We start from the raw sequence: 17,635 nt of genomic DNA, 5'->3' as shown, positions 1-17,635 counted from the left end.
TTCGAATAACTTTTTTATAATTAATTTTTTTTTTTATTTATAATTAAACATGACAGAAATTGCAAATCTTCTACAGGTTCCATTAAAAACAAGGAACAAACAAAAAGGGTGCATATAATAGAACTATGAAAGTTCCTGATGGAATGAAAGAATTAGTCCACATTGTTGCCGGTCTTCAAAAAGGATGTTAAACAAATGAGAAACGTTTTAACATTACCAGAAGCTCAAGCATATGCCAAACGTCAATGGACCAAATTGGGAAGCACATGAAGCAGACACATACAGGACCAAATGGAAAGCCTGATGGAATAAATGAAGTCTTTGTTACTGATGGTCAAGGAAATATTAAAGTCATAAATGGGTATAAATTAACAATGACGGATTATCCTAAACGTAAAGCATATAATGAACGTTATCCTATGAAATTTGATGAAAATGGAAAAGCTGTTAAACAACATATCGGAGACAGTAAAGATGGACCAATTCTTTCATACCGTCATAATCCATATTCTTATTTCAATGAAGAATTAAACGCTATTGAAGAAGGACCAAACGGATTACCTCAATATGTTAATCAGTTTGATGGTCAATATGCAAATTTGAGACCTGAAATTCCAGCTAAGAAATTCTTTAAAGTTGCTTTATTCGATCCTGTTCAATGAACAGAAAGAAGCAATGAAAGCAGAATTTAAACCAATTCAAGTGGCAAGAATTTCTTCATCTTCACTTTCAGAAGCGTTCAAGGAATTGATAAAGAAACCACTTTATTCTCAACAAGGTTATAACTTTGATTTAATTAAAGAAAGTGATAGACGTAAATTAGAAAAATCAGATGGTTTTAAGAATGCATGTAATGAAATGATTAAAGATATTGTAAATGATAAAATAAGACTGGAAGAAACTCAAATCATTATCAATAACATAATTGGTGCAGTTACAAAGAAAGTATAAGCAAACAAGGATGAACCTTGGGATATTACCGTAACAACTAAATAAAACTTTAAATATATTTTTCTTTTTTTTATTCAATTATAATGAGAAGACGTTTCACTAGTCAAAAGAACACTAACGCAAAAGCAGAGATTACGGTTGGTTATAACGTAAATGATGATAAATCACGAATTATTCAAAATGTTAAAGTTAATGTTAGCCCGAATTAACAAGGTCAGCAACTCAACCAAATTTATTAACTCGTGACTTACCGAAGAATGAGGAGAATGAAGAAAACATGAGAATGGAGACCCAATCATTTTATCTGAACCCGGTAAAGAACCCGTTGAAATTCCCACTTATCCAACATACCCCCCACCTCTTTCATCAAACATCGAGAACCCATATAAAATAGACATTAATTCTGAATTAATGAAAATTTACCGTGATATAATAATTAATAATTAAGATTCAATAATAAATTTAATTGACCAATCAGGTTTAATTATTTTACCTTATGAATCATTAATTCACATTATCGCCATTCTTTGTGATGTTCAAGATTCAGACGTTAAGATTCAATTTTTCATAGATGATGAGGTTTCATGCTGCGGAACAGTTGCAAAAATAAATCCTATAAAGGATATTAGCACAATTAAGATATCAAAGAACGGAACAACAACTGAACTTCATTTAACATATAATGATATTTATAATAAAATAGTTGATGAATATAAAATATCACTTGAAAAATTCTTTGTTAAGACTATTTAATATTCAAGCATTAACATTATTGAATAATAATCCTTTGAATCATAATCGATAATAATTGACCTTTCACCAGTTTCTATCGTTTGTTTTATTTCTTTTTGTTCCCCACTATCCGGATCGGTCATTGTAATTGTTTTTGTTATAGTATCAGCTTTATCTTTAACTTCAATCTTTTTTCCATCGGGATATTTAAACCAAAATTCCAAAAATTCGATATTGTCAATCTGTTCATATTTTAATCTATCAATTACATTTTTAATACCATCTGAAAATCTTATGAAATGATCATTATATGGGTTTGATTGAACTAAATTTGAATGAAGTGAAATATAACCTGTTGATGAATATGACACTGACTCATATTTTCTGAAAACACTAAAATTTATAACATGAATGAATTTCTTATTCGTTGAATTTATGAATTCTTGAGGTAATCTTATTCTAGTTTTATTTATCACTGGAAAATAACGCTTTACCATATTTTTAATCGTAATAAAAATGTCAATTATCAATATTATTTCGAATAATAAGTGTGAATTAAATTTAACAGTTTGCGGAATTTATAATGTTACTCTCGTTTCTGTGAGTGGTAAATTTAATCCCATTCTTTTAGACCCTTCAGATTATATATCATTTATTAAAGATGACCTTGAAAAAACGTATGATATGTATATAAATAATGTGATAGCGAAATGGGATATTAACATGATTTTAAGTTATTTAAATGAATCATTTATCGTATGGTATGAAGAAAATTTTAAATCAAAACCCGATAAACTTTTTGAACTTGATGAAATAAATAACCTTATTAAATTCCCGCTGAAAATTAAATTTTGTACTCCTCATCTTCGTTCATTGTTGGGGATATTAAATTTTGAAAAAGATGTTGGGGATGTTTTGTATTCTGACACTGATTCCAATTTCATTTTAATCAAATGTGATAAAGTTAATACCCAATGAGATTTTCACATCAAACATTAGACCCTAACTCTTACCCATCAATACAAAACATTTTATCCATCAACTTAAACACATTTTCTTTATCATATCCGTTTCAATTATCCGGGAATTCATTTATTCTTCATTCAAAAGATTTATCAAATATTAAATTTAGAATAACTGACCTATTTGATTGTGATTTAGAATTCATGAATGAAATATTATGGCAATTTCAAATAGAAAAAATAGCTGATGAGATAACAGATTAAATATTTATTTTTAAATCATAATAAATGATTAAACAACAGCAACCACAACAACTTAAGGCGCAAAACACCCAGGTCCTTCAGACCATTACATACGCCATATATGCATATAATTCAAAGACGGCAGAACAAACGCAAAGGTTGAAATATGGAGATTTGGAGATAGTATTGAAAAATGACCATTTCGAATTCGTTTGCAAGGGTGGTGCAGTGATATCAAATATAAAAGAAATTTTATTTATGAATTCTAAAATTAAAGGTAAACGGATGATATAACATCAATTCCACCAGAAGAACAGAGATATTACGCATTAAATGCATTTCCTAAAGTTTTGAAGATTGGAAGATTTAATTTAAATGAGGAATTCATAGAAGGTTTCCTAAATGACATAATGAAGAAGGCGGATAAGGAATATGTTAACGATGAGTTAAATAAGAAGGCAAATTTGGTTTATGTGGATGAAAAAGATAATGAAATTAAAGAAAGGGTTGAATGGTATCATGAATGGACATCGGAGACTTTGAAAGTTAAAGCTGATACAGGATGGGTTTCAGGATGTTTAGACCTTAAAGCGGATAAAACTTATGTTAATAATGAGTTAGAGAAGAAAGCGGATAAAGAATATGTTAACGAAATATACCAAAGTTTGATAGGAACAACAAAAAATACTGAAACTATTGTTGGTGACTTTTCTGTCAATGAAGAAAATAAATATTTTAGATGGCAGTTTGTACAGTCCTTAAAAAATGGTACACGGTGTAAACTCATTCCGAAAAATAACAATGAAATGTATGTAAGCTATAAAAAGAATAATGGTACACAAGTTAAAGTTCCATTAGACAACAACTGTTACTTAAACTTATATGGAGACGAACAAAAGAAATATTTAAGAGTTTATGAAATGGCAGATATGACATTGCCTAACCCAGCTCCAGCACCATATTATTATGACTATGGAGATGACGACAGAACACCACATGTAGATGAACAAAAGCTAACATTATATTTAGATTATTATAGATATAAAAGATATAATGCAATAGAAAAAACGAGAATAGTATATTATTATACAGATGACAGAAATAAATATTATAGTCAAGATTTTACCCACCCTGAAAACATAAGATTATATTATAAAAAATATTCTAACACAAACCAGAAGAAACCCGAAATAGTTGCACTATATTTTAAGTTCAAAATAGACAATCCTATAATATCTCATATGTTTGATTTAATGAACCCAGTAGGTTCTATTTATACATCTATGGATGCAAGAGGTCCTCAAGTAATGTTTGGTGTTGGTGCATGGGAACAAATAGTCGACAGGTTTTTGTATTGTGCAAACTCTTCAAAGGAAACAGGGGGAAGTAAAACGATTACAGGTGAAAATTTACCTGCACATAGTCACTACATAGATTTAAGCACATCTCAAGAAGGTTGGCATATGCATAGATATTGGGATTGGTCAGGAATGACAAAAGGTAAAGGATATGATGTTAAAGATGACGTTAAGTTTGCTATAAATTGTTACTGGAGTGACACTCAGGGAGAAGGAAACCATACACATTTCGTTTCAGGATATACACAAACAACAGGACAAAGTAAAGAATACATGCCACCATTTATGACTGTATTCGCATGGTATAGAGTTCAATGAATGTGCTTGACCCAAAGGTCTGGGCTTACCGAATGAACTAAATATATTTTATGTCTGTAATTAATTAGGTAATGAAGTAATGGATGAACTGCAGAAATAAATGTTTACGTTAATGTTTATGTTAACGTTTATGTTAATGTTTTCAGGTTATTCAATAATGACTTATTTTTGAAGAACTGAGGGTGTCACCAGGTCACCATGTGTCACCAGGTCATTTAACTTCTCTGAAAAAATGAGACAACATGACATTTTGACAACAACACAGGAGGAAGGTAGTTATGACTTATTTTTGAAGAACTGAGGGTGTCACCAGGTCACCAGGTAATTTAACTCATGACATTTTGACAACAACACGGGTTATTCAATAATGACTTATTTTTGAAGAACTGAAGGTGTCACCAGGTCACCATGTGTCACCAGGTCATTTAACTTCTCTGAAAAAATGAGACAACATGACATTTTGACAACAACACAGGAGGAAGGCAGTTATGAATTATTTTTGAAGAACTGAGGGTGTCACCAGGTCACCAGGTAATTTAACTCATGACATTTTGACAACAACACAGAAAATGCTTTGTCAAACATGAACGTATATGATTTGTCATGACTTCATCGTAATGAGTGTAAATCAGACAAAAATATATTTTATCGTTAATGTTTACGTTAATGTTTTGTGAAGAATATAGCAACTGTCTGAATTCCGGCGGTTGTTTTTTTATACAAAATTCTGAGTAAAATAATTTTTAGGATAGATGGTTAGATCTAACCTCATTTCTAACCTCATTTCTAACCTCATGACATTTTGACAACAACACAGAAAATGCTTTGTCATGACTTCATCGTAATGAGTGTAAATGACCCAAAAATAAAGTTAGTTTTAAAATTATTTTTATTTTTTTATTCCTATATAAATGACAGCAACAAACAACAACAGCAACTTTATCGTTTCTGATGAAAAAGTTATTGATTCATTAGCTGAGGAATTAGTTGTGGCAGAAACTAAAACCCTCAACGAAAGAATTGGTGAAAACAGGATTGATTTACATAACTACCTCAAATATGATGGAGGAAGAGGAAGGAAAACTGGTATGGCTTTATTAGTAAATAAAATTTCAAATTTAACGATTATAGATGTTGATATCAATAAATCGTACAATGATGAACTTAAAGAAACAGTTAGAAAAGACATTTTATCAAAACTTTCGGATAAAGATGTTATCGTTAAAACCGCATCAGGAGGTCTTCACATTTATTGCAACACTAATTTCTTCTATTCAACCTCGAACAGAATGATTAAATGTTATTCCTGCAATGATTATGATATTGACATAATGACTTCAATGGATGATTCAAAGCGTTCTTTAGTGGTTATGGCTGAATCAAGAGTTCGCAAGAATGCAACAGAACCAATCAATACATACTCATTCATTCGTGGAAGTTATGATTCAACATTAACTAGAACAGTGAATGATATATTAAATGATTTGAATATTAAGGTAAGAGTTGAACAGAAGAACGAAGAAATAAAGACTATCATGAATGAAAACAAAAATGTAAACATTGACGATAAACTAGCTCAAAGCATAGTTGATGGCATCTGTGATTTTGAAGTACATAATGATGGTGGAAACATGAATTTAGAAAAAGAAATAACATTATTCACACTGTTTCAAGCAATTAATTCGTTACCTAATCATTTAATTAATGAAGCATACGATAACGTTTATAATTTCTGCAGCTTAACTGAAAATGCAAAAAGTAATTTTGAAAAAGCACGTAGTAGATATGCACATTTAATGACTTCTCCATTTGTTTTGGTGAAGATTCTAAAACTTTATCAAAAGGAATATTATGATGAATACGTTTTGCCTTTATTACGTAAGCCAAAATAACATTTGATATCAAACTTGATGACTCGTTTTTGATAACAGATATTAGACGCAAGGCTGAAAATCATCAGTATAAAAACAGTTCTGAAGTAATTGAGGATTTATCACGTGTAATCCGTTTTGTAGATTATGGAAACAAATACTTCATTCAGAAAGATTATAATATCCACGACAAAATGAATCAAATATCATTCGTTCTTCAATCAAACATGAAAGAGTCACTTAAAATGATTAAATTATTTAAAGAAGAAGGTAAAACAATAACAGCATGGGATGTACTATTAAATCAATTATCCTCATTAACTGTTAAGGGTGTTTGCTTTAAATCTGATTCCACAGATGTTTTCTCAACGTTTCAAGGTTATAAATACAACGTTCTCGAAAAACCAGATTACTCAAAAATTGAGATGTTTATGGATTTCATTAAAGAAGCCATTTGTGATAATAATGATGAAGTGTATAAATACCTTCTCGGCTGGATTGCATCAATGATTCAACATCCTGGAATCAAGAATGAAACAGCAATTATTTTGAAAGGACTTCAGGGAACAGGTAAAAACAGATTCACAGACATTATTTCTGAACTTCTCGCTGGTTATTCATGTAAAAACATTACTGAAATAAGTGAGCTAACGGGTAATTTCAATTCAGTAGTTGAAAATAAAATGTTTCTTGTACTTAATGAACTCAAGAATGTAGGTGAAGACAGACTCGCAAACTTCAACGCTTTGAAATCAATTATTACGGATAATGAGATTAGAATTAATGAAAAGAATCAACCCAGAAGAACTGCTCAGAATGTTGCAAACTTCATTTTCGTAACTAATAACGTCTACCCTGTCAAAATTGAAGTTGGAGACAGAAGATACGTAGTTTTAAGGGTTAATGGTAAATTCAAGGGTCAATTTGATTACTTCAAGAATTTAATGGATTCATGCACAAAGGAATTTTATGATAACCTTTTAACATATTTTATCAATTACGACCTTTCATCATTTAATGTACGAATCATACCGATGACTGAAGCCAAACAAGATTTAATTGAATTATCAACAAATCCTTTAGATGAATGGATAAATACACATTATGATGAATTGAGTGCAGGTATGACATGTAAAATGCTCTATTCTGCAAACCATCAGACATGAAAGACAAGAATTTCCAAATGAGCATTAAGGATAAATGTGATAGGAAACAGAGAAGAATAGATGGTAAACAAACATGGTGTTATGTTTTGAAAGAAGAAATGAAAGGATTATATAAACAGGTTGAACCAAACGATAATGAGGATTCATTTACTGACGATGAAATACCTGTAAATGATGCTTTATAAAGTATGATTTGAATTTATTTTTGCATTAATCCTGCTGTGTTGTCAAAATGTCATGTTGTCTCATTTTTTCAGAGAAGTTAATTAACCGAGTGACACATGGTGAAGTAGTGACACCTTCAGTTCTTCAAAAATAAGTCATAAATGCCTTCCTCCTATGTTGTTGTCAAAATGTCATGTTGTCACACTTTTTCAGAGAAGTTAATTAACCTGGTGACACATGGTGACATGGTGACACCTTCAGTTCTTCAAAAATAATTCATTATTGAATAACCCGTGTTGTTGTCAAAATGTCATGTTGTCACACTTTTTCAGAGAAGTTAAATGACCTGGTGACACATGGTGACCTGGTGACACCCTCAGTTCTTCAAAAATAAGTCATAACTGCCTTCCTCCTATGTTGTTGTCAAAATGTCATGAGTTAAATTACCTGGTGACACATGGTGACCTGGTGACACCCTCAGTTCTTCAAAAATAAGTCATTATTGAATAACCCGTGTTGTTGTCAAAATGTCATGTTGTCACAAACTTTAGAACGGCATAATTTAAATTTTTATTTTTATCATAAATGAATACCCCACAAGCTCAAAATTTACCACGAATCATAACAAGGGAGGAAATGATAAAAATGATGCAAGAACATGTTAAAAATAACAAACCACTAAAACTGAGAAAATGCGGTTATGCAGTAATGATGGAAAGAGAGATGTTGTCAAAGAGGAATAAAAATTAAATTTGGATTGAGTTTAAAAATTCATCTTTATTAAATTCATCTCTTCCAATCAATTTATTTATTCTATTAAATTCTTTTATTTTTGCTTCACTCAGTTTAAGGATTGAACGGTAAGTTTCTAATTTTTTGATTATTTCTTCATCGTTTTCAGTTCCATTAGTTTTATGGGCATCAACCCCACCACATTGCGGCTTCTTTTTGTAATAGAATATTTTTGATTTAATTCTGTTTAGTTTCTTTTTATATTCATCGTCTGGACTCTTGGCTGCTTCGTTGTCACTCATTTCTTACGAAATAAAAAAATTAAATATTATTTAAATATAATGGAGTAATAAAATAAATCGGAATTTCTATTAATTTATTGTCAACTTCAACTAATGCATTGCCGTTAATATATCTAACAAATTCAGCTATTGTGTCAAATCTTCGTCTTCTTTTGTCATTGATTTATCAGTTTTTCCATAATCGAGATGAATCAAAACTTTATCCCCTTGTTTAAAATTCATGAGCCCCGAATTAATTTGTTCACGTTTAACATCATTCAACCTTTCCATTTGCTTTCTAATATATTCCCATTCTTTTGAAATATCATTTTTCATTTCCACTGGTTTCATGTTTATAGTTCTATGCCATGTATTATTGTAATAATATACTAACTGTTGTATGATGGAGTCATGATTTCCATCCCAGTATATCTGACCGTTAACCCCTAACGCATCTCTAAGAGTTCTCATTACCGCATCAACTATTTTATTATGAAACGTATATGGAGAGGATGAAAAGAAAAAATTAATTTGTGGGAAATAATGAGTCATAGCTGCCTGAAATCCTTTATCACCATCACCCCTGATATTATCTACTCTTTCATGATCTAGTAAGTATTGAATAGCTCTTCTTGTTTCCTGTTCTGTTTTCCCTTTCACTGGAATGCAATATAAATATCTAGTGTTAATGTTAATGGCAAATAAATAAGTAACGTTTCCTTTTGAATATTCCAGATGATCGATTTCGTATGAATATGGATATGGTGCAAATGAAGGGCGACTAAATTTTTCCTTTAACGGTTGAATTTTTGGGTCAATTGGTTTATTTAATATTTTGAAATACTTTTTAAAATCTTTTTGCTTCTTTAATGTTTGAAATGGATATAATAAAGTGAATGATGAAGGATTAACTGAAGGAGGAGGCGGTACTGTCGTTGGAGGTTTTGGTGTTGCAAGTGGTTTAATTTTATCTGCTTTGATTTTGGATGATGAAGTTTTGGATTTCATTCCTCCCTTCATTAATTCTGGATGTATTCTATTCATTTGTTTTAAATATGCTGTATATAAAGGTTTGATATACTTTCCCGCTTCGAGTTTATGTTGAAGGATGAATTCCAAAAGTTGATCTTCATTTAAAAGTCGGGCTGAATATGGTTTAACTAATGAATCATAAATTAAAGCTTGTGCTTCATTTATGGTCTGAAGAACCTGGGCGTTTTGCACCATTTGTTTTTGTTCCTTTGGTTTTTGCGGCTCAGGATTATATAAATTATATAATTCATCAATATCTTCTTCTGTTAATACTTTATTTTTGAAATCTTTCAACTGTTTAAGTTGTGATTTAGTTTTTCCCTTTGAATATTCATTATTTTTAATTTTGTCTTTAATTTCAGAAATTATTTTATCATGATATTTCAAAACTTCATTTTTATAATATGGATAATAATATTCCATATCATCACCCGTTATATTGTTATCATATTTTTGGAGATATGCTTTTAAATCATAATAATCAAGAAAATTTTGACTAAATACTAAATCAGCAATTAAAATTTTTAAATCTACGTTATCCATTTATATAAAAATAAAATCAATGTTTTAAGGGTGCCCACCTCTTTGAATCATAGTATCAAAACCATTATTTACATATTGAATCCCATCATTAACGGTTCCTTCTTCTAAAACGGTATCAAATGGTGGCGGTTGTTGTTGCTGTTGATGCTGTGATGGGATTTAAAAAATTCGTTGTGGTTCCTTTTGTCTCTTCTGTGGCATTTCATTAAAAATAAAATTTTAAATTGTATTAAATAAATGGCATACAACATCCATTTTCACAACATACAGCCTTAGTGTGTGCTCCTGTTAATGCAGTCTTACCGATTGTTAAGCGAGTCATTGACCCGTTTTTAAGTTGTAAATTAATATTCTGACCATCAAATATCACTTTATCATTTATTATATCCAAATATTTTTAGGTGTTAATTGTTATTTTGTCTAAACTAACACCTTCATTTTTTGTGCAATCTTTTTAAAATCACTTCCATCAATTGAACCGTTGAATGATGTATAACATTTAGGACATAACGCACCATGTTATCACCTTGTTTCTCAATTGCTAAACCCAATAACTTCTTCTCATGTGCTTTTTCTTCAGCTTTATTCTTTAATTTAGGTTTAAATTTCTCATCAAAACAGAAGAAATCAAAAGGTGCGAATTTGAAAATGTTTTTATCATAAAATTGTTTATCAGTAACAATCGCCTGAAATGCTTGAGTGTTAGGAAGACTTGGATCGCCAGCGATTGCCCAATAAGATGAATCAGTATCACCTTCAATGAAATGAAAACGATTAACATTCATGCATTTATACATAAAATCATAAATGAAAACTAAATACCAGTATTTAGCATTATCTAAAGTGAAGAATGCCTCTTGTAAACATGTATCACATCTATAAAATCTATCTTTGAGCATCAGTTGATATGTATCCTCACCTATTTCTCTTATGTTTTTAAACTTATTTGACATACATGCAACGCGTGCCTTCTGTGCATTCATTATTTTAGTCTTTGCGTAATTTTGTGTATTCATTGCATCGTAACCATATGATCCATTAAGCGAAATCTTGCAAAATAAACTTTTTCCTTTATTTCCTTCTAATTCAGCCTTTTGTCTTTCATTCATAAATTTGTTCGCAAATTCATTAAAACAAGTGTTTTTCGTAAATGTTAAAATTGATTGAATATCATCGATGATAAAATGAAATCTGTCTATTAGATACCAAAGATAATAAGAAGAAAATGGTTGATATTGGTTGTGTGTTGATGCTAACTGAGTTAATTTCCTCTGTTTCTGGTCAACTGGTAGATTGTTTGATTTCATGTAATTATACATAAAACTGCCAATTGTTTTTTCATCTGTGATAATATCTAAGTTTCTTATTATCGGTAAAAAGTTTATGTAATCATTAATGTATTTTTCATCAATGTAACCCTTTACTTCAGCCACGAATAAAGTATTTTTCTTTCTAATAATTCCCAGTGCTTTTGCTTTCTTTGTTGCTGTATCACAAATGATAACACCATTCAATCTTCCCGGCATATACATTTTATGGTCAGTATATTGAATGAAATCATGAGGATTAGATGAAAATGATGAAAGATATAATGAATTAAAGTCAACTCCAACGAAATGAGTCATAATGTTGGTGGTGTCCTCATTTGATACAGTTTTAGTTTCTGGATTATATGAAAGTTTATTAATGTGCGTGATTCCTTTAAGATTAACACGATGTTGAACATTTGATAAACCACCAGTAATTCCATTACGGAGAATGTGATAAGCTTCAACTGAATCTAAAGTCATTGGTAAATTATTTTTTAATGCATAATTTCTTAAATTGATTCTTAAACGTTGAACATCTTCATCTTTATTTGATTTTACGACATTGCAATAACAACACATTAACTGACAATTTTCTTTGGTATGTGGTTTTTCATTATCGATTCTATCCAACGTTGGTTTATTTGCATATGTAAACGCTTTACCACACATTTTGCATTTAGATGAAAGGATTAAATCGTGATAGTATTGATAGTCATCCATTGAAACATTGTTTTTGTATCTCTTTTCGCCTTTTCATCTTGTTTCTTATATGAATCAATTTTATATTTCCAATACTTTTTCGTTAATTCAAAACTTGATTCCACATTTTCTTCTTGGATATGTTTCGTTAGGATTGAAGTTCTTATATGCTAACGCGTAACGAATCATTGATGCATTAGATGATAATGAAAGATTATGAGCATGTCAATTTTATAAACAAATGTTTCTTCAATAATTTTATCAATTGGGTCAATCATAATTTCAACGTCTTTATTGCAATAATGAATAAAATATTCTAATCTATTCTCAAAATTTTTAGCATCATTGAGATATATTTGATAATCTGAATCGGATATTGTTTCTTGTGTTAATGCTGAATAAAATGAATCTTGAGTGAATGGTTCCTTTTTATATAATTCATCTTCGTAATTCTCCCATGTGATGAATTGATAAGGGAAAAAGGATTTAACACGTGATTTATTGTTTCCGAAATCTTGAGTGAATTGGTCTAATGTTCCACCCGCTATATAATTTCTGATGTCAATAAATCTTAATTCATATGGACAGTTTGTTTTCTTTACTATGACTTGCTTAAATTGAGAAGAAGAACCCAGCATTGATTTTATCTTCCATTTTGCAGTATTTAAATCACGAAGAATTAAATTTAAATCAAACTTTCCCGAATTAAAACCAATGATATTCACTTTATTAAATTCTTCATCTAAAAGCTCTTTCATTGCTTCCTTTTGTTTCTCATTTAATGTATTCATTAATTCTTCATATTGTTCAATATTTGATTTAGCAACTAATGAACAGGTTGAAAATAAAAATTCAATCCAATCAGAGATGAACGAATCACTTGATGTTAAGCAAAAATTCCTCGTAAATGTTTTAATCACGGTCTACGACCTCGCCGCTTTGCGGCTTTATTTTGACAGTTGATGATACCATAAATGGTTTTAAGTAAGCGTTCAAAGTTGCACATTCAGAAAGTTGAAGTTCTTCTTTAGTCTCTAATGTTTCGAAGTCAAAAAGTAATATAATATCTTGTTGGTTTATAATATTCCTGCAAATTATGTGCTAATAGCCATTGATATATCTTCTGTTTCGTGATATGTGGTGCATATGGTTGTTGTGTGTTTTGCAATTGAACGTCTTGAATTAATCTTCCATTATTTTCTTTACATTTCTCACAATGTTTTAAAAATCTTCTTTGGTTTTTCCTTTCTGGATCATCACGGATAGAATATACTTCTTCTTTGCAAAAGGGGCAAACTTTATATCCTGTGAGTGCTTCAACGTCTGTAATTCTGTCAGCGTGAAGTTTTCCACATGGACTCTGTGTTAATAAAATATTTACTGTTTCAAATTCTGGATCTATCATTATTGATTCCACTAATGGAAAGTCTACCTTTTAATGTCTACGTCTTCTGGTTGAGGGTCACAATAATAAAAATCAATATTAACGTTTACATTCTTGCTAACCTCCACTTTCTGATGAAATGTCAAATCCTTCATATGCATCTATGGCTTCATTTAAATAACTTCTACGAGTTTAGGATTAACACCATCAGGAATGTTATAGAAGCGTTTAAATAACCTTCTACCTTCTCTTATTTGATTATCATTCATTTTAGCTGTTCCATTTTTGTTCATTTATGTAAGAATAAAATTAAAAAATAAATAAAAATAAAGTTTATTTTTTTTAAAGTCCGAGACTCAGAGAGTCCAGGGCTAAAGTCCATAAAATGAATTAAGAACACATAAATTTTTATCATCTGCGACGTGACGAATACATTTTAATTTACTCAAGAATGCGTACCCTGATACATTAAATCTAATTCCTGTCTTATTTAATTTCACAACTTTGAAAAGGAATGTATGAATAGCTATAAAATGATGAGATGATGTTTTATGGGTTGCTTCCATTTTTTCTGAAATAAATGAATAAATATAATGTTTATAAGTTTTCATATCTTTTATGTTCTTAATAACGAATGGTATAGACCTTTCAACTTCGTCTTCCTTCGGTGCTGTTCTTTCATATGAAACATTATTGGTATCTTCAATAATGAAACCACAATCGCATAAAATTTTATATGTACCAATTGTTTCTTTTGATATTTTATCTAACAAATCAAAAACTTTATCAACACCTGTACATTTATTTAAATAATAATTTGTGTAAATATCATGGTCTTCTTTCTTAATCGTATTTGTTGCATATGTTACATTTTTCAGTGCTTTTTTGAATTTTTCAGAATCAAGAGGAGGTGAAAGTAATATACATGGATAATCTCCATCGTCAATAAACTGAAGCTTATGTTTATGAATAAATTTTGTGCCTTCTTCTGAAAGTGTTTCGTCAATATCACCATCTAATAAATTTTTAGTAGATTCCAAAAAGTAATTTTTGAGATATAAAAATTGCTCACATTTGCTCACATTTTGGCACTTTTTTGTACGTTTGTCAAAAAATTGTGAGGAAGATCTCACAAAAATAGTCAAAATGTGAGCAAATTTTGAGAAGTGCTCACATTTTGACATACGATTATTTTCATACGTTTTTTTGATGAATTCTAATAAAACTTCATTACCACTTTCAGAACGAAGCGTAACTTTTCAGCACGTAACGCTCTATCATGTGTAGTGACATATTATTCAAAAAAACTCAGATTGCTTATCTTTATAATAACAATTTCATTAAAAAAATGCACGATTTCACGCTAAAACTTTGAAGCAATTTTAAATTCGGATAAAAAATCGATATGTATTACACTTTAAACTTCAAAAAATGGTTCAAAATTTAGACTTAGTTATCTTAACAATATAGCAGATTTTAAGCCGAACAAGTAGGAGTAATAGAAATAGCTCTTGAAAAATAATTACAATTAGTAATATGTAAGTCAAAGTTCGAGTATTCTAATAAATAAACGTTCCGGATTTTCTTTACTACAAGAATCAATACTTAATATATAGAAGCAACATTAAAAACTTATTAGAGATTCAAAAAGAAAGTTGACTAAAGAGAATCTTTTTATATAAGTAATTTTATTTTTTTGAAATACGAGATCGAATAAACATGTATTTTATTTTATTACTATAATAATACGTTTACATAGTAAGAAAGTTTAGAGACTGAAATGAAATTAAAAATGAAAAAAAATAAAGCTTTTCTATAAAAATTCATATTAATATATAGTATAATGATATTACAATTTATTGATAGTTGTGTTAGAAAAAAGGTACATTCACTATTTTTGACAAAATTTTAAATTTTCATGGGGTTGTAAATCTTATAATAACTAGATGAATAAGGAATAAATCCCAGTATGATGTAGTTATTTGTTGTTAATTCGAATGTGTTTAGAGGTAAACTTAGCTTGTGAGATATATATAAATAAAGTGTTAATGCTTTAACCGCTCTTGGTGGAATGACATATAATTTTGTATCCTTATAAATAAATTTAATGTAGTTTTCCATTTTTGTCACTTTTTAAGATCTTACAAAATATAGTTGATTTTTATCACTATTGAAATAAGATAAATAATGTAAGGACTCTAATTTTGTTATAAATATGAATGAAAACAGTAAAATGGATAACTTAAATATATAAAAATAAATATTGGAACAAAGCTATAACAAATTTTCATTCTTATTTATAAATTGATAAACCAAAGTAATACATTTTATTACATTTCGTGTAACATATACTAATATATAGATATTTTTTGAGATAATGTATTTATCTGTAAAAATTGTATGTGATCAAATTTGATTGATAAATTTATTCAGTAATAATAAATTGCATGTACAATATATTATTGTCTTGCCATTTTTTTGCTCATAATAAAAAATCTTTAAAAATGATAACAATAAAAGAGTATTAAGTAAAAATTTATACATCCAAAATATATTTCAGTAACAGCATAATACGCCTATGCTAATTTTTAGTTCTTAAATTAAATAGATGTCCCTAATCCCATAGATATTCACCAAACTTGGCAAATTCTGAACGTGATCTACATATCCCTAGCAAGTAGATCATATTGGTATACGTATCTTGATCAAATAAAAAGAATATTTGTTGAATAATTTCTGTTCAAATTAAAAGTTCTTCAACTTACGGTAAATCTATCTGCCTTAAAAAGTATTACGATATTATGCAAAGTCAATTTTCTCCAAAAAAATATTTGAAGATGATACTTTAAGTATACCAAAAATACAAGAATTTTGAGAGAACTCAATGAATTTTTGTGAAGGTGGAGTTAAATTGAGAAGATTTTTGGTCAGAGAAAAACAAAAATTACTATCTGATAAAATGGTATTAAAATGAAAAAAGTTTAAACAAAGGAAATGAAGAATTTATATTATATTAGAATTTAAAGAGTAAATATAAAAGATTGAAAGAAAGAATAATAATAGGATTCTTGAATGCAACATTTGGAATGATGTTTCCAGTTGTAGATGTGTTAAGCAAAGAGAGATAATGATAGTTTCTTGAGTTTTTGCAATTAACCATCCTCAATGACTATTGTTTTAATATAATTTTTAAATTTTTTAAAACTGACATTTTAGTTGTATATTTTTTCTAACAAAGGTACATTCACTAGGCGATAACAGTAAAATGGGATGAAAATATGATAAATAGCATCCCTATATAGTGCCAAACAATATTTATACGGGCCAAAAAAATTTGGCTAGAGATTTGGCGAGTTATAAAACTTAGAAAATTGAGAGGGATTTTTATTTTTGAATTTTTTTTGGAAAGTTAAAATTGCGATTAAAAATCGATTTCCAGGAGAACTAAGCATCTCATCATATATTTAAATCGATAAAAATATTAAATAATAGTTGAATAGTATAACAACGTGAAATTATGGCTGAATCTACAGAAAAAATGAACATATTTGACATTTTTGAAAATTCATACGTTAGATGGTGACAGACTCATAAACTATACTTTAGCTAAGATTGATATATGGTTTCAACAACACATGGTTAAAATTGTAAAAATATTTTAGATTTCAAAAAGTATATATGGTAATATAATGGAACAAAGTCAACAAATAGCATGTTAAATATGTTATAATTAACTTTTTATTAGATCCAATAGTAGATATCGAATGGTTTCCAGCTTTATGGTTAAATATTTTCTTTTCGAGCTTCTCTTTAACTGTTGTATTAAGGTTGTAAATTTTTGATGCTAGAAACTATGGAATCTTCTTTGCTGCTGCATTTTTCTTGAGA

General features: G+C 29.2%; 1 protein-coding gene and 3 pseudogenes across 4 annotated transcripts, besides 3 other annotated features; 3 read left to right on the top strand and 1 right to left on the bottom strand.

Annotated features, from left to right (window-relative positions):
- Positions 1-9,556: part of a mobile genetic element that runs on past the window's edge.
- On the top strand, positions 50-951 carry TVAGG3_0977880 (annotated as a pseudogene). Its single transcript has one exon. A coding segment is annotated over exon 1 (902 nt).
- TVAGG3_0977870 lies at positions 2,934-4,564 on the top strand (annotated as a pseudogene). Its single transcript has one exon. A coding segment is annotated over exon 1 (1,631 nt).
- Positions 5,476-7,786, top strand: TVAGG3_0977860 (annotated as a pseudogene). Its single transcript has one exon. A coding segment is annotated over exon 1 (2,311 nt).
- Positions 9,557-11,366: 1,810 nt separating the features above from the next.
- TVAGG3_0977840 (DNA/RNA polymerase superfamily) lies at positions 11,367-12,333 on the bottom strand (the record flags this gene model as incomplete). Its single annotated transcript, XM_051253899.1, has 1 exon — positions 11,367-12,333. A coding segment is annotated over one exon (967 nt), but the record flags the coding sequence as incomplete, so codon positions are not given.
- A 2,466-nt stretch (positions 12,334-14,799) lies between these two features.
- Positions 14,800-15,723: a mobile genetic element.
- A 1-nt stretch (position 15,724) lies between these two features.
- Positions 15,725-17,635: part of a mobile genetic element that runs on past the window's edge.

Source organism: Trichomonas vaginalis, chromosome I, assembly GCF_026262505.1.
Source record: "Trichomonas vaginalis G3 chromosome I, whole genome shotgun sequence".
In the NCBI taxonomy this organism is placed as follows: domain Eukaryota; phylum Parabasalia; order Trichomonadida; family Trichomonadidae; genus Trichomonas; species Trichomonas vaginalis.
This window is presented reverse-complemented; position numbering and strand designations above follow the sequence as displayed.